This window comes from Pelophylax lessonae, assembly GCF_965119305.1.
Source record: "Pelophylax lessonae genome assembly, chromosome: 7".
Lineage (NCBI taxonomy): Eukaryota > Metazoa > Chordata > Amphibia > Anura > Ranidae > Pelophylax > Pelophylax lessonae.
In genome coordinates, this window is record NC_138774.1 from 70,331,491 (window position 1) to 70,358,082 (window position 26,592).

Consider the following 26,592-nt stretch of genomic DNA (forward strand, 5'->3'; position numbering starts at 1 on the left):
TGTTTCATCAGACAGTCCTTCAGGTGCCTTTTGGCAAATTCCAGGTGTGCGGTCATGCGCCTTTTACTGAGGAGTGGCTTCCGTCTGGCCGCTGTACCATACAGGCCTGATTCTTCACAGAGAAACGATGGAGCTCTGTCAGTGTGACAATTGGGTTCTTGGTCAGCTCCCTGACTAGGGCCCTTCTCCCCCGATCGCTCAGTTTGGCTGAGTGGCCGGATCAAGGAAGAGCCCTGGTGGTTCCAAACTTCTTACTTTTGATGGTGGCCACTGTGTTCATTGGGACCTTCAATGCTGCTGAAATTTGTAATGTACCCTTCCCCAGGTCACTACAGTCCTGTCTGAGGTCTACAGACAATTCCTTGGACTTCATGGCTTGTTTTCTGCTCTGACAAGCAGTTTTAAATGTGGGACCCTATATAGGCAGGTGTGTGCCTTTCCACATGTCCAATCAACTGAATTTATCACAGGTGGACTCCAATCAAGTTTTAGAAACATCTCTAAGATGATCAGTGGAAACAGAATGCACCTTTGTGTCATCGCAAAGGCTGCATATACTGTACACGTTCTATCGTTCTTTTATGAATACATTTGCAAAGATTTCAAACAAACTTCTTTCGCAATGTCATCATGGGATATTTGTAGAATTTTGAGGAAGATAAGGTAATCCGTTTTGGAATAAAGCTGTAACATAAAATGATATGCCTTTGTAGATTAGGTTTTCTCTATTGTTGAAGCCAATTGGTATGAAATCTCTACTTATGTTGTTAACCACTTTAAGGACCTGAAGGTTTTACCCCCTTAATGACCAGGCCATTTTTTGCGATATGGCACTGCGTTACTTTAACTGACAATTGTGCGATCGTGTAAAGCTATACCCAATTATAATGAATGTCCCTTTTTTTCCACAAATGTAGCTTTCTTATGGTGGCATTTGATCACCTCAGCCAGTTTTTTTTTTTTCTTCATTTGGAATGTTTTATAGCAGAAAGTTAAAAAAATGTATCAATTTAGGCCAATATGTATTCAGCTACACATTTTTGGTTACTGTTCCGACACTGACAGGGAAAGGGTTAACACCAGGGGCGATCAAAGGGTTAAATGTGTGCCTAGGGGATGCTTTCTAAATGTGTGGGGGATTTACTTACTGGATGAACAGAGACCTATGTTCCTAAATAGGAGGAACACAAGATCCCTGTGTTCATCACTGACAGAACAGTGGTCTGCCGTGTTTACAAAGGCAGACCACCATTCTGTCTCCATTGGGAGAAATCACTAGTGCCTGGCGGACTCCCCCTCTAGCCAATCGGTGTGCACATGCCCCCACCATATGCTACACGAGACGTACAGGTATGTTGTTTCGCATAACCGAGCCAACCGGCCACAGAACACCTACGGGGGCTTGCCGGCAAGTGGTTAATGGGTTAAATGGTCAATAGCTCTTTAATAAGGTGCGTTCTTACACACTATGTCATTCTATGTTTTTTGATACCATTTGGTGTATATAGTTTGTGTAATCAATTGACCGTTGTCTGGGTTCCCAGTGTTTGACTGCATGCTGGGCTTTGGGGTCAGATGTGTGGCCGGGTAGCCGGATTGTCAGTGCCAGCTCTGGTGACTGTCATTGGGCAGGTGGTGTATGGAGGCCACACCAGGGGGCAATCCCCCTTAGTTGTGCCATTCCTGGGACTGCTCTGTCCTCCTTTCCCTGCTCTCTGGGCATTGAAATCCCCTTGTCTTGGAATCCCCTAGGTCTTGGAACGCACGGCGGCATGCAACATACTGTGGAACGCAAGCCGGAACACTGCTAGGAAGCGTTTGCCTCGAATCCCCGGAGCCATTTTGTTCCCATTGTACACCCAAAGTGGAAATTAAACTATATAAAAAACGTAATCCACTATTTGGAGCCTATTATTTTCTTTGCACAACCTGACCCCACATCCTGAGGAGTGAAACTAGGTGAGGACGGACCTGACCTGCACTCCACTAGGAGAGGAAAAGGGGACCCCAATTATTGGCCTGGAAGGCCTCCAAGCGTATTAGGTCTTAGTGCTGTATAGCACACAAGACCCACTATTTCCGGTAAGTGATTCAATTTTACCATATGCCACTGGAAAAAAAGGAACCCACGCCACGAAAGTCACAAACCTTGAATACTGAGCACAAAGCACTTTGCACTTGATTACACTTTCAAAAGACTGTTATTTTTATTATTTTGGTGGGCTCTTATTTCCATAAATTAATAATTGCGCACAAATAGATTTGTTGGATTTCACTTATAACTGCACATTGTCACAATATCTGCTATTTAATCACAAAATTATATATATTTTGAATTATATCCTTTTCATATTTATTGTTTATTAATTTATTCAAATCAATTTATTCTCGTAATTATATTAGGCTAGTGGCAAGCGCTGTATATAGCCCAGGCTATTTTTTCTGACAAATCCCCTTGTCCGCACGCAGGTCACGGTGCATGGGCAGTCATACCTGGCCGGGTTATGCTGATGACTCGATTTGGGACACACATATAAGGCTCCTAGTGAGCCTTATACTGTGTCTGATGCGTCCATCAGGTGCTCTTAGCATCCGGCCAGACCAAGTTTTGTTTGCTAGCAGTATGTGGACTGATTGATATACACATACTTAGCAATATGCCACAGCGTACTCGTCCATGTGAATCCCAGCCTAATATGTTTTAGATTGCTTTGTATGGGAGGGGTCTCCCCCCCCCCCCCCAAAACAACCGGTGGCAAGCCAGTGCTATATGATGAATACATCCCGGTTTCTCTGTGCTGCAGCAATTTACCACCTATTATGTTACTGTATCTACTCAAAGCAATACTATCTGTTGGTTAAGGTGAAATCCCGGCCACCATCTTCCCTCACCCTAACCTAATCTTCCCCCCCTTTCCTTCTCTCCCCCCCCACCCTTTTCCAAAGCCCCTTCTTTCCCCCCTCCCATTTTTCTTCCTCTTCTGATCCTATTCCTCCCTAAAAAGGTATTGTCTATGCAAGACTGGGCTTACACATGTAACATATTTTTAGATATTTATACTACTATAGATCTCTTTTAGTTTGAGGATATTTCAAATTTTGCAAGTGTTCAAAGTTTGACAAACATAATTGCTTTCTATTCTGATAAACTACCAGTCCCTGTACGTCCAAATACATTGACCCGGGTAGGTCACTAACTTTATGGTAAATAAATGCAGCCTCATGAGTGGTGGTGGGCTGGTGGCCTCTCCTGTACAATTATTTTCTATGCAGCAAACTCCCCCCTCTACTCTATAGGGAGTGTGTTCTATGATTATTCGCCCCTTTTTTAGATACTTGGTGTGTCCCCACATCTGTCTTTGCCTTTTTTGCATGTTGGTTCCAGCCCTGGGATCTCAGACAGAGTTCTATCAGATTTAATTTCTGTATTCTACAGTAACATGGTGAATATATCTTTTGTAAACAAAATTTTGTTTTGTTAAATATACTCACTAGATTCCATTTACATACTCACTAGGTTTCCATTTACATAGAGTATGCAAAGGAAAATAGGCTCCTGAAGAAGCGCGATACTGTGAAACATGTTGAGCTTTTAGCATTTATACACTGCATTCCAACTCTGCAATGGGATACTACCAGGGTTTGTTATTCCATTGGCCCTAACCCAGCGATCGGAGCTGGATAACTTTTTTGTGAGGTTTAAATTGCCATTTCTTTTTTTTTTTTTTCATGTAAACATGTGTTTTATGCAAATTGTTAATAAAAGTTATACATTTTATTGGTGCCTAGAAAGTCCATATTTCCTTTTCCATTTAAACATACTATCCATCGGCTAGTGTTGGTCCACTGTGTTTTATCAAGTCCAAAGTCAGCGCAGTCCTCTACCAAGAGGTTCTAGAACTCCTAATGCTTCCCTCTGCTGACCAGCTTAATGGAGATTTGGATTTCATTTTTCAAGCAGGACTTGGCACCTGCCCATCATGCCAAAACTACCAATACCTGGTTTAATTATCATGGTATCACTGTGCTTGATTAGCCAGAAAACTCACCTGACCTAAACCCCGTAGAGAATCTGTGGGGTATGGTCAAGAGGAAGATGAGACACCAGACCCAACAATGAAGATGAGCTGCTTTTAAAGAAACCTGGCTTCTACAACTCCTCAGCAGTGCCACAGGCTAATCGCCTCTATGCCATGCCGCATTGATGCTGTAATTCATGCAAAAGGAGCCCTGACCAAGTATTGAATGCATACTATACTGTACATGGACATACTTTTCAGTAAGCTAACATTTCTGTATTAAAATTCTTTTTTGTTGGTCTTATGTGAGGTTTAAATTTTCTGAGATACTGAATTTTAGGTTTTCACTAGCTGGAAGCCATAATCCTCAAAATTAAAAGGAAAATGCTTGAAATATATCACTCTGTATGTAATACATCTATACAAGATATAGGAGTTTCCCTTTTAATTGAATTACTGAAACAAAATAACTTTTTGATGATATTCTAATTTTAGGAGATGCACCTGTAAATATGCAAGCCAGAGAAAATGTAACACTCATGTTGTCTTTGAAAGCCAACAAGCAACCAGCACACACTGCAGCCTTTCACCTAATGCCATGCCTAACATGCTTCAACTGCAAAAAGTAGAAGTACAGTATGGGTTTGCACAAAATAAAAACACACAAATACAAACTCACCTCTATGCTGGTTGGTGTGATGCTGCAGCTGTCCCTAGTCAGCTCCAAGTCCAAGAACCGAGTGATCACATGACCACTATCGCTTAGTCCTTGGGTCTTCTGGGGCAGGGAAAGGGGCAGGTGCAACAATGATTGGCACAGAAGGGAGCTGGTGCAGCTGGCACTGGCTCTCATCCATGTGCCAACTTGTGGAGCCAGCTGTCAGGCAGCTGTGTGGATGCCAACAATATTGTCGGGGCCCTTCCTGAGTGGCTCTGCCTTGTCAGCTGACGACCAATAGCCTGCTATCAGTGGATGCTGGGTCACAGGAGAGCAAAAAGTAAGTGCACTTTTGGGACCCACAAGAGAATATGACCAAAAATTGTAGCAGCACACAGTCCAAGATCTCTCACAGGTCTGTAATCACCAAATGATCCTTGGATGCCTCTAACATAGCTGTGACCTTGAAGTGTAGAAGCACAGCTGGACTGCCCAGGAGCCTTTAGGCTGGGAACTTCTCCTGGACAAGAATCCTGCTGTTCCAAGCCTCAGACTGTTTATGGACTCCCCGGCCACTTACTGGACACTCTCCCCCCAAGGATTGATTGGGACCACATATATTTAGGTGGCCTATTTGACTCTCCCAGCCCACTACATTCCAGAACCCTCCATAAAGGCGGGGGGGGGGGGGAGCAGTCAAATCTGCAACCAGTGAGACAAAACAGCCCAAAATAAATCACAAGCTTCTTAACTGATTACAAGAGAGCTACAGGAACTACATTTTACCTAAATAGAATCACATCTAGGAGGTTGCTACATTAAAAAGCATACATAGCTACAAGTACTTCTACCTTAGGAATGTTATATCCTCGGAAGGTAACGTCTTTACTGGTAGCATGAAGTAATCCTAATGGAAAAATATCAGCAAATCTCTGGATCTCATGTATAACGGCATCTGTATATGGCATCTTACTTCTGTCCTCCCCAGAGGGAAGGCGATCTTGTCCAATCACAGTGTCAATCTCCCTTTGGACCTTTTCTGTAGGTTGTACAAAAATTTATAAAAATGACAAGCCTTGTGCAAAAATAAAAAAATTACATTTAGCATGGGGGATTTTTAAGTTTGGAAACTGTTACTTTCCAGACAGTTTAAATAGGAGGAAGACACATACATGACATGCTCCATACCTACAGTGGATATATATATATTTATTAGATAGATGATACATTTACACACCCATTAGGTCAGGTTTCTGTGATTAAATAAAATGAGACAGATACATTAGAACTTTTTCCACCTTTAATGTGACCTATAAACTGTACAACTCAATTTGAACAAACTGAAATCTTTTAGGTGGAGAGAAGTAAAAATAAAAAACACTAATAAATTATGGTTGCATAGGTGTGCACACCCTTAAATACTTTGTTGAAGCACCTTTTGATTTTATTACAGCACTTTGGGTAGGAGTCTATCAGCATGGCACATCTTGACTTGGCAATATTTGCCAACTCTGCTTTGCAAAAACACTCCAAATCTGTCAGATTGCGAGGACATCTCCTGTGCACAGCCCTCTTCAGATCGATGGTGATGTGCAGTGTTTTTGCGCCAAACATATATCTTTTGGAATGATGGCCAAAAAGTTCTGCCTTGGTTTGATCAGAGTGGAACATATTTTCACACATGCTTTTGGAAGACTTCAGATGCGTTGTTTGCATAATTTACCCGGGCTTGCATGTTTTTCCTCGTAAGAAAAGGCTTCCATTTTGCCACTCTACCTCATAGCCCAGACATATGAATATTGGAGATTGTTGTCACATGTACCAGACAGCCAGTACTTGCCAGATATTCTTGCAGCTCCTTTAATGTTGCTGTAGGCCTCTTGGCAGCCTCCCTGACCAGTTTTCTTCTCGTCTTTTCATTAATTTAAGGGATGTCCAGTTCTTGGTAAGGTCACTGTTGTGCCATATTTTCTCCACTTGATGACGACCGTCTTCACTGTGTTCCATGGTATATCTAATGTCTTGGAATTCTTTTGTACCCTTCTCCTGACTGATAGCTTTTAACAAGCTTTTAACAAGGAAATCCCTCTGATGCTTTGGAAGCTTTCTGGGGACCATGGCTTTTGCTGTAGGATGAGACTAAGAAAATGTCAGGAAAATATAACAGGCTTTGGCAACCTTGGGTTGATCATTTCCTCCCACCTGATTTTGATTCCTCTCTTTTGTTGCCGTGATACTCCTCCTTCAGCTTCATTATGTTCCTTATCTGATGCCAGTGCTCTACCCCCCAGCGACATCCCTCCTACCTTTTCTCTTTCCGTTCCCCCTGCTTCTCTCTTTTCCTCCCTCCATCCCTCTTTCTCCCTCTTCCCTCTCCTCCCCTGTACGTACACTCATGTGTTTACTAAATAAGTCCTAGACGTGATGTGCCTCACTAGCATGGTTATGCTTTTGCACTCACCATAATTCCTGTTTACGTTTTCAATCTGTATATGTAACCCCTGTATTTACCACTATAGTTGTTGACTTCACTTTAGTCGATCTGTTTTCTCAATAATATTTTACTTTGGAGGTGAATGAGTCTCGGAGTCGCCTCTATGTAATAGCGAGCGGGAGGTCGCATCGCCCAGCGCGGGCACAGCTTGTTCCCTTTACGGGGTGCCTGTGTGCCGGCGACGACAGCCCCACCTCCTCTCATCCTGGTTACTCGCGGCTTGCTCTTGCAACCGCCTGTATGTACAGTTGGGTTTTGTATTTATGGTTCCTGTAACACCATGTTATTCTACACATTGCTGTATTTATTCTTCTGTTCATTGTTCTTCTGATGCTTCTCTTCACCTGTAAACCTTAATAAAACGTTTGAACAAGAAAATGTCAGGAAAGACCTACTAGAACAGCTGGACTTATTTGGGGTTAATCAGAGGCACTTTAAATGATGGCAGATGTGTACTGACTCCTGTTTAACACAAGTTTAAATTTGATTGCTTAATTCTGAACACAGCTACATCCTCAGTTATTAAGGGGTGTGCAGACTTAAACTACATTTTTACTCCCCCCCTCCCTTTAAAGATTTCAGTTTGTTTTTCAATTGAGTGTTACAGTTTATAGGTCACATTAAAAATGTGGGAAAAGTTCTAAATGATTTATCTTAGTCTCATTTGTTTACATTAAAGAAACCGAACATTTTAAACAGGGGCGTGTAGACTTTTTATATCCACTGTATGGGCTTATAGGATTCAAGGGAATATGCAGGAAAAATGTTTACAAAAAAAAAAAAAAAAGGTATGTGGGAAAAAAAATAAAAAAATTGAGGTTTAAAGCTTAAGTGGATAGACTGACATGTCAGGGGTTAAAAACTAGAACATCAGCCAGAGACAAGACAAAGACTGGAAGGTACTGGAGGGGAAAACCGAATAAAAGAAAAAGGATAAAAATAGGAGTTCAGCACACCAAACACAGACAAAAAAAACATTCATATTTAATTAGTTTGTGTGCCAAGTTTTTATTGCACATTTTCACACATTTGGAACAAGAACATTTTGGTGACATGGAGCCATTATTGACCTTATAGTTCCCTTAAGGTGATAGATCTTTATTGTGATAATAGTTTTTGGCCACTAGAATTTTAGAATTGGTGATTATAAAAAAAAAAAAAAAAAAGGAGGAGAAGTATGGCCAAAGCTATTTTGGTTATACTTCTGTGGATCACAAAAGTGCAGTTCTTTCTGCACTCCTGTGAACCATTTTCAGCCAACAGCAGGCTAAAGTTTGCTGTCGGCTGATGTCACTCAGCCGGTCCGGGCGCTGGATCAATCCAGACTTCACAGTTGGGATCCACCCAGAAGCCTGGAACGGCAGCTGGATCAGCCACTCGCACTGCTGGTAGACTGAGCCTGCTGCTCCTACCCCCCTGGCTCCACTGAGTGTTGGAGGAGCAGATCAGAGAGCCAGTAACCAATAGTCCCTACTCTCTGCTCAGAGTCACCAACTGAGCTGTGTTTAATCATTCAGTTCCCAGTGTAGAGGTGACAAGAGGATGCTGCATCCCCCTAGGGGAGTGTGGATGTTTTTAATACAAAAAAAAAAAATAGTGTTAAATGCTCCCTGAACTATGCTTTAACTGAAGCACAAGCCCTACACCTAACCCCTAAAGTTAAAAAAAAAAAAAAAATGAACTTTAGGGGTTAGGTTTGGGGCTTGTGCTTCAGTTAAGCATTTAGGGAGCATTTGACCCTACTTTTTTTTTTTTTTTTAGCAGGGTGTGTGTCCATGTAATTCCAATTGTAGTTTGCTTACCGTACATTGCCTCCCTTCATGTCCACTACATTGTTGATCCTGCCAGCCCATCTGCTTACTTATTGTCAACTGAACATGGCAGGCAAGGAAGCACTGTTAGTTGGCAAGCCATTGACTTGTTTGCATGTAGAAGATACTTTACCCATGGCATCCTGTGTAATGTTTGCCCACCAACGGGTGGCATTCACATGCATTAGGTTTGGTGTTTGGGTAAAAGAGCTTTAGATGAAATGTAGTTCTCTGGGAATGCAAGTTCTGCCTTTAAGAAATTCTGAAGTTTTTCTTTCACAAATACACCACTTTTTCCATTTTATTTAGTTTGATCTGTAAAGTCACGGCATGTATGTAGGCACAGTATCTCCTATAGGTCTTGCATATGAGAGGGGCTAGGAATGTAATGCTCAAGCTAGCTGGTGCACGAGATAGCAAACATGCCAATCACCATAGCATGCTGCTGAAGTAAATTCCTATGGTATACTGCGATTTATGGTCTGGCAGAAGGAATATATACAGCTTGCTGCTATGCATTGGAAGTAGTAAATGTTGCACAAGTCCAGCTTCTATTATGGCACATAAAAAGCTACTTTCTAGCTGGCTTATTTTTCTATTTATTTATTTTTTTTAAAAGGTTATGTAGACAAAATTTTTTTTTTAGGGAATAAAAAAAATAAATAAATAAATAACACTCAACCTGTTATATTGTGATCATGCATCAATATAGAGTAAAATAAAACCACAAAAAAAAAAAAAAAAAAAAAAAAAAAAGAAGGACAGTAGATTTTTTTTTTCTTAAATCTTTTACAAACAAAAGCCATGCAGTCAATTCTGTGGATTTTCTTTATAAAAACTATAAAATATAGGATTTGACATGCCTTTGTTTACTTTACATAACGATATCTCACACCCCTTTGCTATGTGGCATACCACTGGTCTAAAAGCAAGAGACTAATAAATAGCAGGGCAAGTAAGGACCTGGTGATAAGGCTTTTGCTTCCACATTAAATTAATCTTAATTTCATCCATGTTAGGATAAAGAACTAAGCTATTCTGTAGACTGCAGTGTGCTAAAGATGAACTTGGAGCAACAAATAATGTAAAAACGAGCAAAGGTAATACCTTGTATCTCTGGGTGTTTCATCATTATTATGAAAGCATAGCTCAGAGTTTTGCTTGTAGTCTCCGTAGCACCCAACAACAAGTCGAGTACTGAACCCAATAGGTTTTCCTCATGAAATTCTGTATTTGGGTTCTGTTTCTCCTGAAAGAAAAAACACAAAATCATAGGCACACAGGCATAGGTTGACAAAGCATGCAATATCAGAAAATCACTAGTAATATGTCATGCACAGTAGTAGTAGTACATACATACATACATACATACAAGTATATATAGTATAAAAGAAACAGGCACTAAACCAGTTAAAAGGCTAATTTAATAGTCACTTGATAGGTTTGGTAATGAAATAAGCATAGAAATTGAATACCAAATGGTAATACAACTTTGGCTGCAGGGTAATTCGTAATAGGGCTAGGCATATGATAAAAACCAATCTACTTCTAACCTCAGCTTGTCGAATTAAGCTTTGACAATAAAACCTGAAAGCTGATGGGTGGAGTCCTTATGCTCTTCTGCCGGCCATCATTGGGGTGTTTTAAGAAGCATTGGTACCCTTAACAGTCTCAAACCAGTATACAGTACAGATCTTGCCTACAGTAACGCAGTCCCTGCTAACAGTGTTAACAATGGGCAGTGCCCTCTCACCATTCCTTGTGCTGTGGTTGTGAACCTTCTCTGTAGAAAGGGGGCCCCACCTCAGTCTCTACAGAATGCCTCTGGTATCAGTGGTGGGAAGTAAAAGGTGAGAGGATGTTCTGGTCTCCCTGCGGCAACTGTGCAGATGCCATTTATGCGGTCTGTGCTGCGCTGCCTCGGGTGTCTTCCCTGGTCTGACCAACATGCAGCAGATGTGCTCTTATCAGTTCCCTCAGCGCCAAGAGAAAGAGCCTAGCTAAGCAATCTTAAAAGCAGCTCCACTATTCCTTGACCCAGTGTTTCTAAAGTTCTAGTGCTCCACAATATGGCTTACTTCCTGCACTTCACAATCCCATGTTCCTCAGCATTCTGCATAATAATCCATATGCTTTTCTGCCTATAGTTCTCCCTCTGCTGACTGGGAGGTAGTTAGTGCAACACAACAGTAAATAAGACACACACAGAAAGACTAAAAGCCATGATACCTATATGTACCGTAAAAGCTCTCCCTTCGATGTTCCCTTTAGGGGGTATGTATGTATGTATGTATGTATGTATGTATGTATGTATGTATGTATGTATGTATGTATGTATGAGGCAGGGAGTCAGAAACCTCGCTAAATATGTACAGATCTATTACAAGATGTGAAACACATGCACATACTGTATATAACAAATTAAAGTTTGTTACAACTAAAGTTATTCTAGCAGGTTATGTTGACATCAAAAACAGTCCATGGTGTCCAATTTTTTTGCCTCTAGACATAAAAAACCTGGTGATTCTGCCAGTCCCTCATTTAATTTTCTAAAGTGACCACAATAGAGATGAAAGCTAGCATGGTCAGTTTGCATCCAATTTATTTCCTGAAAGAGATGCAGGCACAGCTTTCCTATGCATAGCATGCCTGCTGTATGTATATCTCTGTAATTTGGCATGACCCCCACTTATTCCTACCAGATTGATTGACAGCCTCTAGAGAAAAGTATTCCCCACTGTGTATGAAGTATGGAGAGCAGAAGGAAGGGGCACATTCCTGGAACAAACTGTATACAGCAGGAAAAGCACTTCCAAGCTGTGTTTTTAAGTCATCAACAAGCCACACCCTAGCAACACTGACACGGCCCCCAGAGGCCAAATAAAACATTAAGCATCACGCAACGGATAGAGAAAATAAGGAAAAAAACAACAACTTTATTTTTTGAAACATTTATACATGCAGTATGAGAAACTCATAACTGTTGCTTTGAAAAAAGGCACTTTGGGTGCAGCATGCTCAGAGATACTTTACGTTTAACAATTGGGTATTTGTTTGAAACTGATCAGCTTCAAATATTAAACCTTTTTTTAAAAAAAAGGTTACTTTCATGTATAGTTTGTCTACCCTCTGAAAATACCCCACCATTGTTAAATGTATTTCTGCTACTTATATAGGGCTACCCCCGCAGGAGCCACTTGAAATAATTAATTGTGCTCAGGTCTCTCACTGATTACAGCCAGACACAGGGCATTTTCACACAGCTAGGTGCACACACTCCTCCGTCCATCTCCAATATTCAGTTTAAGGGATGTGTTTATTTTGTATTTTATCTGAAGAGCTTGGATAGGAGAAGGGAATTAGTAGGATACTCCAAATTAACAAGCTAGGACAACTTCAATATAACTATGCAGCAGGCTGTACAGAACAAAGCAAGTCCCTTTGTAGTAAGAAGGAATTTAGTGGACTTTGCTTCAAGACACTAGCTAATGTCCCCTTTATCTTACACAGTATTCTGACTTCTAGCACCAAGAGGGGGATTTTAGGGGGTCTGTACTCGAGGCCCTGGCTGCAGGTCACCTTCCTCCGTGGACATCCTCCCTCAGTCAGCTTGCAAGAGAACTATGGGTTTCAGCTTCAGTGTTTCAGGCCCTCAGGTCTCCTACCTAAGGCCGCATGGTGTCCTGAGCTTAGGAGAGGCAGCAGCCCTCTACCCACCTGGACCTCACCCTGTAGAGGAAGGCTGGACTGGACTGAGCCTATGTGCTCCTCAGATATAAATACAGTCACCCAGAATGCCTTGGGGCTCACCCCCCTTCTAATTGGCCAGGAGTGTAAAGACATCCCATGCGCTCATCTGCCAGGTTTCCACCCACTATCCAGTATACTTCATTGCTACTGGATCAGTATGAAATGTCAGAACAGTATGAACAGCACCAGAGCACAATGAGCAGCCTCTGCTAAACCACCACAGCTAAATTTGCAGAGAAAAAGGCAGAGAAACCAAAAATTATATACACTCACTCTAGCGCCTACCTAGAAGGGTGCGCTACACTTTGAATATTACTAATTAAAATTCTTCTAAGACTCAACATAAAAGACAAACATTTCACCAACATTCCCTCACCAGTTTGTCAATACCCAAACTCACCTCTTCCATCTTTATGAGGAAACAGTCTATGAAGTCCTGTGGACAGTCCTTATCCAAAACTTCTCGGTGTGACTTCACCACCTTCCTTACAAATGCTCTCAGGTTTTCAAAACTGGTAAGCGATTTCTGATGGGGTCCAGGAAGCTTGCCCAGCAATTTTGGGAACATGCTTAGGAACTAAAACAAACACGTACATTTTAATATAGAATGTCAACAAATTGACCTGGTCTTAATTTCATAAGATAATACAAGTCTCAACGCTAATGCTTTCTATGTGGTATGTTAAGCTACAGGTCATTGGATAATAAGTTATTCGATTATATTCAGGAAGGTTGATGGGTTGCTCGCCAGTTATAGACCAAGACTTTGGTAGAAATGACTCCAAGATATCACCAGCACACCATGTTTAGACAGGATGCTTTATTGTCACCAACAGAACGCAGTAATGTTTGCGGCCACTAGGGGCCTCTACTTCAGACAGAAGTGACAGTGGGTTAAGGTCACTGCCTTCTGAGAAGGCAAATGCTATAAAAAAAGACATGGAAGTCCCATAGAAGATTAAAATCAATAAGGCAATTTATTGAATACGTTGTGAACAACCTCCATAAGTCATAAAAAGGGGGAGAAAAGCTCATATAAGTAGGTGTTCTTAAGGTGTAAGCACTACGTCCCAATATGAGTATTGTCAATACAGTATACATTTTAAACTTCTTCCTTTTCTCTAATAAAGTTAATCTTTTTTGATATTTTATATCTATCTCTTTCTTGTATATTTTACATACCAGCACCCATCTTGAAAGTCCCCTGTTTTTTGCGCCCAACCCTCTCCTCTTCAATACTCCATAAGTCATAGATAAGGAACCAAGGCACACCCAAGTGCAGGACAAAGAAAGGGCTATCAAATTACATTGACTCGGGATCCATGGTATGCAAGCAGACAACAGATTAGAAGCGTGGAAATGGTACGCCTTTATTGACTTGCTCCCAATAAAACAATGCAGCACTGTAGCTGGCATACCATGTCATCTTTAAAGGACCACTCATGGTTTTTGCATGGGACATAGTTCTTTGAGCCTCACAGTTCTGATGTTCACCAAGTGATCCTTGTGCGCTTTTGTTTTATTATTGTTTAGTTCAATGCCCCTCCTCAGCAAGGTGGGATTGCATACAGCTGACTAAAGGATATACCAGTTTCCTGGCTCTTCTTTCAATATAGTCCATTGGTTTCTCCACAGCATTGCCTTTTAGAGTTGGACTGTTTTTTTTTTTCTAGGTTTTACCTCCCAAGAAAGAGGCCCCTAGTGATCGAAACATTCCCACTTTCTGCTGGTCACAATACATGCCTTATCTGTTTATCTAAACATTATGGGCTGGTGATATCCTGGATAGGACTTCTTCGGTGGCACCATTCACCATTTTACCACAGCACCCTCCGATAACTGGGTATCATTGCTACACAGAGTGCCCCGTTTTAGAAATGAGACATTTCATAGTGAAAACCAACTGTTCTTTTGGGACTTCAACAGTGAAATCTCCCAGGTGGAGCTCCATGCTCCCCCCTCACAAGGACCCTCACAAGGACCCCAATCATAATACTCCCCCCCCCCCCCCCACTCCCATTTCCACCTCAGATATAGCTGTCATACAGTTTAAATTAAAAAAAAAAAAAATGATAAATGCACCAAGATAGTCCAATTGGTTTGTGGAACACGAGTGCATTATGCAGCCTAAAAATAGACATTACAGCAAATACTCACACTGGGGGAATTCCAATAGTATAAGGTTTCCAGGAGTAATCCAAGATTGGACCATATTTAGACATCATGCGTACCAAGAAACACCTCAACATTCTGCCCCCAAAACCCCCTGAGTGAATACACCCTTTTGTACAAGCTCCACCCCTTGTTTCAAATATTTTAGCAAAAGCTAATGCTTGAAAGTACTAATAGGGGCAGCATAGGTGTTGTGTGTATAACCATTTTACAGTACAGATCATCAACAACGATCAGCTCATGTTTCTTGAATTATAAACGAGATTTCTAATTTCTCGCAACAATTCCTTAACCCTCTTTCCATTACTGGTCTACTAACTTTAGCCACAAATGCCCAGAGGTAGACAAAAGGAGGGGAAACAAAGAAAGTTACACATTGTGTATATGTTAAGGCTTGAGGGTGCACCCCACAGCCCTGGATGGAAGTGATTGGCTGCTTCTGAGTGGGCTTAGGTTAGTATTTCCATTAGATTTAGGGCCAACCACAACATGATCCAAACACCAAAATTTTTTTCCCCCGATTTCTAAAAGCATGCACATAAATATACAGGTTTATATCTCTGGAGGGTTAAAAGGTCAGTTCCTTCTAACACTAAGTGGTGGTATAAGTTTTTTTTTTTACCTTAATACCTTTTAATAGTAGCTCCCCTGCAGTCCCCCTAAATACTTAAAGTGAATACACCTCAAAGTGAAAATGTCCAAAAAGGGCCCAATTAGCCACTTTCCCTCCCTGGTGTTATGTGACTCGTTAGTGTTACAAGGTCTCAGGTGTGAATGGGGAGCAGGTGTGTTAAATTTGGTGTCATCGCTCTCTCATACTGGTCACTGGAAGTTCAACATGGCATCTCACGGCAAAGAACTCTGGAGAGCTGAAAAAAAGAAAAAAAAAAAGAATTGTTATAAAGATGGCCTAGGCTATATGAAGATTGCCAAGACCTTGAAACTGAGCTGCAGCACAGTGGCCAAGATCATTCAGCGGTTTAACAGGAGAGGTTCCACTCAGAACATGCCTCGCCATGGGCCACCAAAGAAGTTGAGTGCACATGCTCAGTGTCATATCCAGTGGTTGTCTTTGGGAAATTGACGTATGAGTGCTGCCAGCATTGTTGCAGAGGTTGAAGGGGTGGGGGGGTCAGCCTGTCAGTGCTCAGACCATACGCCGCACACTTATCAAATTGGTCTGCATGGCTGTCGTCCCAGAAGGAAGCCTCTTCTAAACATGATGCACAAGAAAGCCCACAAACAGCTTGCTGAAGACAAGCAGACTAAGAACATGGATTACTGGAACCATGTCCTGTGGTCTGATGAAACCAAGATTAACTTATTTGGTTCAGATGGTGTCAAGCATGTGTGGCGGCAACCAGGTGAGGAGTACAAAGACAAGTATGTCTTGCCTACAGTCAAGCACGGTGGTGGGAGTGTCATGGACTGGGGCTGCCGGCACTGGGGAGCTACAGTTCATTGAGGGAACCATGAATGCCAACATGTACTGTAACATACTGAAGATCATCATCCCCTCCCTTCGGAGACTGGGCCGCAGGGCAGCATTCCAACAGAACAACCTCAAACACACCTCCAAGATGACCACCATTGCCTTGCTAAAGGTGATGGACTGGCCAAGCATGTCTCCAGACCTAAGCCCTATTGAGCACCTGTGGGGCATCTTCAAACAGAAGGTGGAGGAGCTCAAAGTCTCCAACATCCGCCAGCTCTGTGATGTTGTCATGAAGGAGTAGAAGAGAACTCCAGTGGCAACCTGTGAAGCTCCGGTTAACTCCATAACCAAGAGAATTAAGGCAGTGATGTCAATATTTTATGCTGCCACCATGATTTCCACTTTGGGCCCAGTTTGGACATTTTGACTTAGGGGTATACTCACTTTGATGCCAGTGGTTTAGACATTAAATGACTGAGTTATTTTGAGGGGACAGCAAATTTACACTGTTATACAAGCAGTACACACACTACTTTACATTGTAGCAAAGTGTCATTTCTTCAGCGTTGTCACATGAAAAGATATAATAAAATATTTACAAAAATGTGAGGGGTGTACTCACATTTGTGAGATACTGTACATGAGGCTGATCTTGATCCAGTGTTATGCAAGTCTGCAGCAGCTTTTCTCCCCTCTCCCCAGTCTCCCAGGCTTGGCTGAGGGCAGCTGGACCCATTGGCCCCGTTGATGTTAGTCAAACCCTGTGAGAGCAGAGAATGTGGGACTGGGCAGAGGCCGACTGAATAGATGTAAAAACGGACAGTAAAGCCCCGTACACACGTACCGAATGTCGGCCGAACGATCGGCCATCTTTTGTCCGGTGCTGTCCTGTCGGTTGAAAAGTGCTAAAGACTGCACACGAATTTTGTCGGCCAACAACAGCCGACTGCCGAAGTGATGTCATGTGATGGTTAACTTTCCTGTGTTTTTTCTCTTCTCTGAGCATGCCCAGTCTTGCTCATCTGCTGTATGTCGGCCGAATTCTGTACTGACTGGCGAACAATCGGCCGTTCTGGTGACGGCCAACAAAAATTTTAGAGCCTGCACACCCGATTCTGTTCGGCCGAAAAGTCGCAGTCGGTTGTCGGAAGCATCATACTAACAAGCCGACAATCGGCTGATCGTTCGGCAGCCGAATATTTACGGCTGACAATCGCTACGTGTGTACGGGGCTTTATTCTTACCAGTAATGGTGTTTCTATGAACATTCCAGGATGGAAACAATTGAGATGAGAGGCTCCACCCTACAGAAAACACAATCAGTTCACAGCTGCTTAAAAAGGCCCCACCCTTCCCCTTGTACCTCAGTTGTAAAAACGTAATCCTCCCAACCGATCCACAATGGGTATAAAATTAATTTAGGTACTCACCACCTATTGTTTACATTCTTTCCTCCCCCTTAACTGGGTAGGATGTAGACCTGCCGTCCTGGAAGGTTCGTAGAAACAACCTTACTTGTATGTCTAACGGTCGGTTTTCTCCTCTCACCTTCCAGGACAGCAACACCTAAGAGTATAGTCAAGTTAACTGCAGGTGTACTTTAGGCTGGGACCATCGCCTATAGCACCTTTTGGCTGAAGGCTAGGTCTTGCAGAGACAGCACCTCAACTCCGTAGTGCTTCAGGAAGCTATCTTGACTGAATCAGGTGGCTGCACTGTGAATCTGTTCCCAGGAAGTTCCCCCTTTCTCAGCCCATGAGATTGACAGGGCTCTGGTAGAGTGCTTTCAGCTTTGCTGGTGCAGGAATACCTGAAATCTCATATGACGACACGGTAATGGCTTGTCTGATCCACCAATAGACTGAAGGCTTAGATGCTTGAAGTCCCTTCCTTGGTCCAGAGTAGAGGATCAAAAGAGGATTAGATTTCCTAAACTCCTAAATTTCTTCCCTTTTCAGAGGATTTGGACAAAACTTTATCCAGGCCTAGATCAAAACAGCAAGGACCCTTCAAAAAAGGCCACACAGTTTTACCTTTTTGAAGTAAAATCGCCTCCCCATGCATTAATCTAAAAATGGCTCTCCTAGCTGAATTAATAAGGGCACCAGTTTTAGCTGAGGCTTTAACCGACTTGACTGCAGCATCAGCCAGGTAGGCGACAGTTTTCCCTACAACTTCCTTCCCTGTGAAAGTTGCTTAGTAAGGCCTTCTATCCTGAAGTCCGCATTCCTGGCAACGCGGTTTGCAGCCAGCGCTGGGACCATAGTGGATGAATTGGTGTCCCATGTTTTTTTAGCAGGGACTCCAATTTACGGTCCATGGCATCATTGATACTCCCTGTATCCTCAAAAGGAGAGGTCAGATTTTTTTTAGTCACCAGGGACAGGGAGGCATCCAGTTTAGAACTTTAGGAATTTTTCCATGCTTTTGGTCTGACCAAGCTATTTTCAGGAACATCACACTCTTGAAGAAATAAATCCTTCAAGGACTGGTGTGCAGGAAATACTTTGGACTGGTTTTTAACCAACCCCCTATACATCCCATCCTGTGCCGAGGTCTTCTTCTGAGGTTCTGGGATCTCTTCAGTGGCATAGATAGCTTGAAGGAGTCCCACAGATGTTTTATCTTGGTCTCCTCTATCTAGATCAACCTCTTCCCCAGAGCTGGGTTCAGATTTTGCCTGACTTTCTGCCTCTCCCAAGTCTTCCTCCTCCCTAGCTTGAGCAGGGGGGAAGTTCCTACAGGCAGAAAGGCACTCGGCCCTGTCTTGGAAAGTAAACTTTCCTGAGAAGGGCCCTCCATAGGGGTTGGCTCTTCTGGGTCTGGTAGCTGGGTTGAAACGAGAGAGGTGTGAAAGGACTAGATTGTGGCTAACATTTCCTCCTGAACAGAAATAAGAAAATCCTTTATTAACCCTGAGGCCTCCCTTCCAGCCAGCTTGTTAATACACCAATAACAAAATGGCTTAGTGTGAGATTTGGAAAAAATGGATTAGTGTGAGATTTGGACAATCTCTCCCCACAATTACCACATTTTTTAGAGGAGCTAGTGCTAGCTGTAGGGGGTGGTTTGTCAGAGGCACCCTGGGTTCCACTTGGGGATTCTGCAAGAGAAGAGAACAAGTAACCATCACTCTTTCTGCCCCCCTTTTACTTGGCCACAGCCCCCCCCCCCACGAGGGGAGAGCATGGAGACTACCAGAAACTAAAGCCCGACTCAGGTATTACCCCATAGGGAAAGGCACTTCCTGGGCCCCGACTTGCTTTTGCCTGCAGCCACCTGTGCTGTCTTTCCATCCTACTTCTCCATGAGGTGGATCCAGACAGGTTTCACTCTTACCAGCTCTCTGGCTCTTGGTAGCTGAAGAGCCAGTCATCTTTCCACCGCCACGCAGGTCTGGTGTCTTCTCCATGCCTTATTCCCTCGTCCAGGTCGCACTGTATGTGCTCTGCCTCTTCCCTGCTCAGACCGGAAGTTCCGGTTTCAGAACGAGTCCTCCCCTTTGTTGCTTAAAAAAGTTTGGCCGGGCCCTTGCAACATGGCGTTCCGCTGCATACAGGGAAAGACAGGAGGAGACCCAAGCTGCCGAGCAGAGTACAAAGGTGGGGGACCATCACACTTTGTCCGAACTGCCTGTACAACATGAGGTGACCTGTTAGAAGCTCAAGGTGTGCAGGTTCATGCGGCCCTCACAGACATTCCTAAACCTGCCTCAGAGGTCTTCTGGTCAGAGAAAAAAAAACAAACATTTCACTGTGGGAGAAAAACAATCAATACTGGAGGGACAAGGGGAAGGGTGGGGCCTTTTAAACAGCTGTAAACTGATGTGTTTCCTGTAGGGCAGAGCCCTTCATCTCTCAGACGTTGCCGTCCTGGAAGGTAGGAGGAGAAAAGCCGTCCTGGAAGGTAGGAGAAGAAAAGCCCATCTCGAGATTGAGCATGCACGAGTGCTCGAACATGAATTGGCTTCCTTTGGTTGGGGGGGGGGGGGGTTTAGATTAGGATCGCCATGGGGAAAAAAGAGAAATTGGTGCTGCTCTGTTCAAAACCTTTGCACAGGTATAACATGTTTATCATTTAGAAAAAAAAAAAAAAGGAAAAAAAAAAAAGGAAAAAAAAAAAAAAGATTTACAATCACACCGTAGCCTTCTGGGACAGTCACAGGTCCCAGAAAGCTGCAAGCCATTCACAAGCGCAGAGTGGCTCGCACATGCACAGTGGGAAACTGGCTGTAAAGCCATAAGCAGTCACAGCCAGCTTCCCAATGTAAATATGCCTCCTGAAGAGCCGGCTCAGGTGAGGACTGCACTGGATCCCTGGACAAATAGGTGTCCCATTATTAAAAGTCAGTGCTACAGTTACTTTTGTTTCTAGGTTGAAGAACTGTTTAAATAACCAAACACAGCTACCCTGTTACTCAGAAAATAAGCCCTACCCCCAAAAAAGACCTAGCATTATTTTCGGGAATGGCTGCAATATAAGCTCTAGTTAAAAGTTGTTGTAAAAACATGTAATCATTTTGTAAAAAGATAATGTGCAGTGTGTCTCCCTTTACCTTTATTGTGGCAAATCCCTTTTTACCGCGCCGCTGGGCGCTCATGTGACCCCGCCGGAGATCTTCTTTCCTCCCGGCTGAAGTCAGCGGCCTCTCCCTCTTCAGTGCTCGGAGTGGGGAATAAGAGCTCCAGCAGGTCACGAGAGCGCCCAGCAGCACTGTAAATAAGGTCTTTTTCACTATTAAACTTACAAAGGAGACACACTGCACATTATATAATCTTTTTACAAAACTGATTACAAAATTTTATGATGCATTAACCAAGGTTTATTTTTGAGGATTACAGAATGTCATAATGCTGACTCCTGAGCTGATAGGGGGAGAGAGGAAGAGGGTAAGAGAGGAAGAGGGTAAGAGAGGAAAAGGGTAAGAGAGGAAGAGCATAAGAGAGGAAGAGCATAAGAGAGGAAGAGCATAAGAGAGGAATAGGGTAAGAGAGGAAGAGAGGAAGAGGGGAAGAGAGGAAGAGAAGACAGGAGACACAGGAACTTTTTAAAAACCTTTTATTACATTATTCCAGGTTTGAGAACATAGAGAGGGGTAAAGGACAAAGCACAAGCAATGTGCTGTCTATTATGGTTTAAAGGATCAGGATAATTTTTTTTTTTTTTTAGGGTTACAATCAATTTAAGATCATCATGATGACATAACTATTTGAATAAATGTACATACCATAAATAAGACATCCCCTAAAAATAAGCCCTAGTGTGTTTTTTGTAGCCAAAATTATTAGAAGACTCGGTACAAACATTTCATTTCTCTTTCTCATTTAGCTTTTCAGGTAAAGAGCATTATATAAACCCATGGTACATTTTTGGGTCCATGCACACCATGCAGCTGAAAAAAAAATGCCATAACACTCATAGTGGCTCGTATTGCACAAGAGTTTATGGCCATTTGCTTTTATAAGCGTTTTTTCCAACCCAAAACATTTGCCTCATTTTTCACTGTAATCAATGTACACTTGGAATCACTTAACACTCCCAAATGCTGCGTTTATGGGCATCAAGTGTTTTTTTTTCTAACCAAAAGCTCCTCTCAAACACACACGCTGTTTTTTTTTTTTTCAGTCTAAAAACGCTCTTCTGCAAATATACCTGTAAACACCCGAATGTGCATAGACAATTAGGCGAACAGAGTTCCCTATACAGGCTGAAAAAAAAAGAAAGGCAAAAGCCTGTATAAGCAGCATTTTTAATGTGCAGCATGCATAATGCCTTAATGTCTAAACACATTTGAACTGTCCAAGAATATTCCTGATTTGCCTCTATATACTCACCACACCAGATCGGGAGTTTATACTCCTGAAGATCTCTCTGATGTATTCCTGAAGAGTCAAAAATGTCTTCTCCTCATAGTCAAATCTCTTTCCAAACACAATGGAACAGATGACATTAGAGACAGATAATCTCAGCAGAGTAGTTGGGTCAAATGGAGTGTCTGTTAAAGAGAAAAAGCTAGTCACATTTTAAAGTGATACGCCACCATATAGGCTTGTTAATGAAATCAAGTGCATAATACAAAATTCATGAGCACGCCGATATACCAGGCAGCAAGAGACTTTTCCATCATTTCCAGACTGATACAGATCTCTATGTACAGAAAGATGTTCTCATACAAGGTTCACAAAACTTTAGTGCCCCTTCATATGCTAGCTTTGTGTAAGGCCAGGGGAGTTGGGGATGCCTTAAGATAGAATGGTGTGCTCGAGGCTAGATAGGAAGCCCTCTGCGGTGATAAACTGTCAGGGTTTACAGTGAGGACACATCTGGGACAGAGGTAGGGGCCTGGCCATCCCTGGCCTTGGGGCCAATGTGAGGAGCACCCTTTGTGGGAAGGGAAGACACACCTTATTTGCGAAAATCAAAGAACAGACTGGTGACATCTGGGAAGATAGCTGTAATGGTGCTGGAATTTGAGTGTTCTGCACTTGAGGCATTACAGTTCAGAAGTCATTCACTTGAGGAATAGTGCTCTGAGCTTTAGAGTTATATTCAGCAAGTGAAGATAATGACAACCGTTCTGCAAAGCAAATGTTACAAGAGAGATGTATGGAAACAGTGATTAAGTTATGTAGTAAAGTGTTTAAAATGCAACTGGACTGCAGTTTATTTCAGGTGACAGGCCTTAGGCTGGTGATATGGAAAAGGTGACCTCAGGCCAGGAGATTGGGACACAATATGGTTGAGGTTCTCATTAAACAGGTAGGGAACTATCACATCTAAGAAGCAGCATGGAGGGTCTGGAGTCAGCATGGCGGGAACCACAAACCAATGGCAGACCATTGCATGCAGAAAAATGAACTGTACAAGCATGAACTCTTCCACCACCAAGGTATCAACTTAATCAGGTTGGCATGCAACTGCATAGAATAGACTCTTATATTCTAGAACAATAGAGAGTCAAGCTGAGAATCACCACTTGGAATAAAAAGAAAAATGGTACAGAACACAGCTATATTGGATTAGCCTCATAAACAGCATCCATCACAGTCCAGTGTAACTCTGCCAAAAGAGAGGGAGGTGAACGGTTGAAGGGATCCGAGGCCCATGGAAAGGGCACCTCACTGGAACCTGAAAACTCTGGTAGCAAATGGGGAAAAGGCTTCCCACAGTAGCTGGGACTTCTAGAGAAAATGCATAAGGGTCTTGCCCAACTACCTGCATGCCACTTCTGACCACGGAGGGCCCTCACTTGTTTTCGGATCAATTACCTAGCTACCTCTGCCTCATCAGGTGGGGCCATATAGAGCTAGTGAGGGAGGGAAAGGGAGGAATTTATAGAATTTATAGTACCTGGGCATGTCCAGGAACCCAAGTAGATGTGGGAAATGTGCACTCTGCTACAAGTACAAGTACGTCATAGTGACAAAGAAAGAAAAGGAAATCAATTGCCTTTTTCTTTTTTTTTTTTGACTATGGATCTTGGGAATAACAGCTGAGAATAATATGACAATTTGGCCTCATCTTGGTCACCATCATGGTAAACCTGCAAAAAAAAAAATAAAAAATGCACTTAGGAGTGGTGTGTGTGTGTGTGTGTGTGTGTGTGTGTGTGTGTGTGTATCACACACGTATGATGCTTTGGAAGCTCTCTGCAGACCATGACTTTTCTGTAGGATGTGACTAACAAAATGTCGGGAAAGACCTACTAGTACAGCTGCACTTTATTTGGGGTTAATCAGAGATACTTTAAATGGCAGGTGTGTACTGACTCCTATTTAACATGAGTTTGAATGTGATTGTCTAAAGTCTGAAAAACGCTACATCCCCAATTATAAGAGGGTGTGCACACTTATGCAACCACTGTATAATTACGTTTTTTTCTCCCCCTTGCTTTCCAAAACTTGCACTTAAATATACAAATCTCCTAAAGTGGTAAAACAATGTAGAGTCACATGAAGAATTTTAAAAGGGATATGATGTGCCTACTCTAGAGAAGTAGAGGTGAGAACCACATAACTTTATGAATCTAAAATGACTCTGCATGTAGGCAGGGGCAGTCTGCTTCCTTCACTGTAGGTGGCACCCATCCAGAGTGGCATCATAGCCTGGAGAGGAAGTCAGGGGAAACTTTCTGTGGTTTCCTGGCTCCTGGAGGCAGCATTCTGGTTGGCTGTGCTGCATTCAGGTTGACCTTTGGTGGCCATCTTGGGTCAGCAGAGTCTTTCAACTCCCTGCTCCCCAGGTTTTGTGCATTAGCATGTGGGTAGTGTAGCAACAGATTTCCCATCTATCAAGGACAGTATTAGTGGCAGGCAGAGGTTTCATGAGGAGAAGGAAAGCGTAGTGCTTGCAATTGCCTTGGGCATCTTCCTGTTTGATTACGAGACAGCAGGGCAGTATTCTGTCCCCCCCAGACAGATGCTGTCAGTTTGGCTGATACCCACTCAGCTATGGGCTGTTGGCATTTGCAAGTGCTCCCTGTTGGGTTCTCTCCCACTGAGTCTGTTGTGAACGGTTTGTCCTGACTACAAATTCTGCCTTTCCTGCAATACAACTTATTTTAATTGCACCTAGACGGTGTGTGAATGATTGTCGCTGAAGCACACTGCACCCACCCACATGCATCTATGAGACACTCCTCCACATCTGCCAAGTCTCTACAATCCAACATCTTCCACGCTCAGTCAACACTTAAACACTTGTGCCAATGCCGAAGCTTCTAAAATATAGGTAGCTTTTGCTCAAAAGAAAGTAGAGATGGAAGCAGAAGCCACAGAAACCGCACACAAGTACAGATGTAAGCAGAGGTGAAATCAGAAGCTGCACGCAAGGGCGTAGCTGCCGGCGCAGAAGATGGCTGCTTTCTAAGCTAGCTCCGCACGGCCACCCAGGACAATCGCAGCTACAAGGGCTACCGCAGCATCTCTGACCCTCGGAACAGCTCTGCGACCCGCATGAACGCCGCCACTATGACCCGAAAGAAGAAGACCGGCCAATCGGGCAAACTAACGGGATTCTTCATCTCTCAAACTCCCGGACTCCGCCAAAATGGCGGCGGGGATCCGAGCTGCGGGCAGCGTAGGAAGCAGGGACCTGCTCCACTAACCAAGCTCCTTCATCTCCCATCCACCCCGCCACAACGCTGCATCATTGGCAACCCAGACAGCGGGCAATCGTCAGGATCGCCATCTCCTCCTTCTCCGTCCTCCAGGAGTCCCGCCAAACACAAGCAGAGGAGAGAGACTCACCTCCTACCTCACAGAGCGAACCAGGTATTGACACCACCTACCCCCACCTCGCACCTGCGGCCCTCAATCCTCCTCCTGCAGACCCCTTCTCCGCATATCCCACTGGGGGAATCCCATCTCAGAGTCTTCTATGAAGGACTTGTTATTCACACTGAGCATCTATGCAGGCTGACATGCAGCTACAAACTAAACAGATTACTGCAGAGATATCTTCCCTGGGCTCCAGAATAGACCTGGTAGAGCAATCCGTATCCATGCTGAATCTATCAATCTCATTATAGATAGAACAAATGCCCAAACTGAAGAAATTATCTGGCTAAAAAACAAAGTGGCTGACCTGGAGGACCGCTTCAGGCGCAACATCAAACAGAGGTATTCCGGAATCGGTCTCCCCTACACAGCTGCTGCAACATGTTACAACGTTGTTCAAACTGATGGTTCCCTCTATGCCAGAATCTGAGCTCCTAATTGATAGGATTTATCGGTTACCCAAACCCACATTTCTGGCAGGTGAAGTGCCTAGGGACGTCTTAATGAGGGTACACTTCTTTCATGCCAAGAACCGTATTATGCTGGCCGCTAGACAACTCAAACAGCTCCCGGAACCATACTGCAATGTACAGTTACTACCAGACTTATCCAAACACACGCTACAGGCCAGGCGCAACCTCTCTATGGTTACCAAGGCCTTGCGTAACCACCAGGTGCAACACAAATGGCGATACCCTGCGACTCTTTTGGTCACACATGAGGGATCTACAGTGCCTATTAAAACACTGGAGGAAGGCCTCTCCATACTTCACAGATGGAACATTCTCCCAGCTGAGCAGGCCCCTTCTCCTCACTTTCCGCCTCTATGTCCCATGGACAGCGAGTAGCAAGTGGTGTCCCGCAAACGGCCCTCCAGGCCGCAATCCGCCAACTCTAGCCACATTTGATGCAACACAGTTCTTGTCCTAGGCATCTGATAGTAAATCTGGCCCCTCACCGCTTTTTTGCAAACTG

General features: G+C 43.3%; 1 protein-coding gene across 1 annotated transcript in view; it reads right to left on the bottom strand.

The window, feature by feature from the left end:
* LOC309559493 (cytochrome P450 2C8-like) overlaps positions 1 to 26,592 on the bottom strand; it is a 67,479-nt gene that overhangs the window by 11,364 nt on the left and 29,523 nt on the right. The window contains exons 4-7 of the mRNA XM_082262767.1: positions 22,174 to 22,334; positions 13,133 to 13,309; positions 10,090 to 10,231; positions 5,529 to 5,716 (exon numbers count right to left, since the gene is read on the bottom strand). Of these exons, the coding sequence (XP_082118893.1) occupies positions 5,529 to 5,716; positions 10,090 to 10,231; positions 13,133 to 13,309; positions 22,174 to 22,334 (668 nt within the window). The remainder of the gene's footprint in view (positions 1 to 5,528; positions 5,717 to 10,089; positions 10,232 to 13,132; positions 13,310 to 22,173; positions 22,335 to 26,592) is intronic.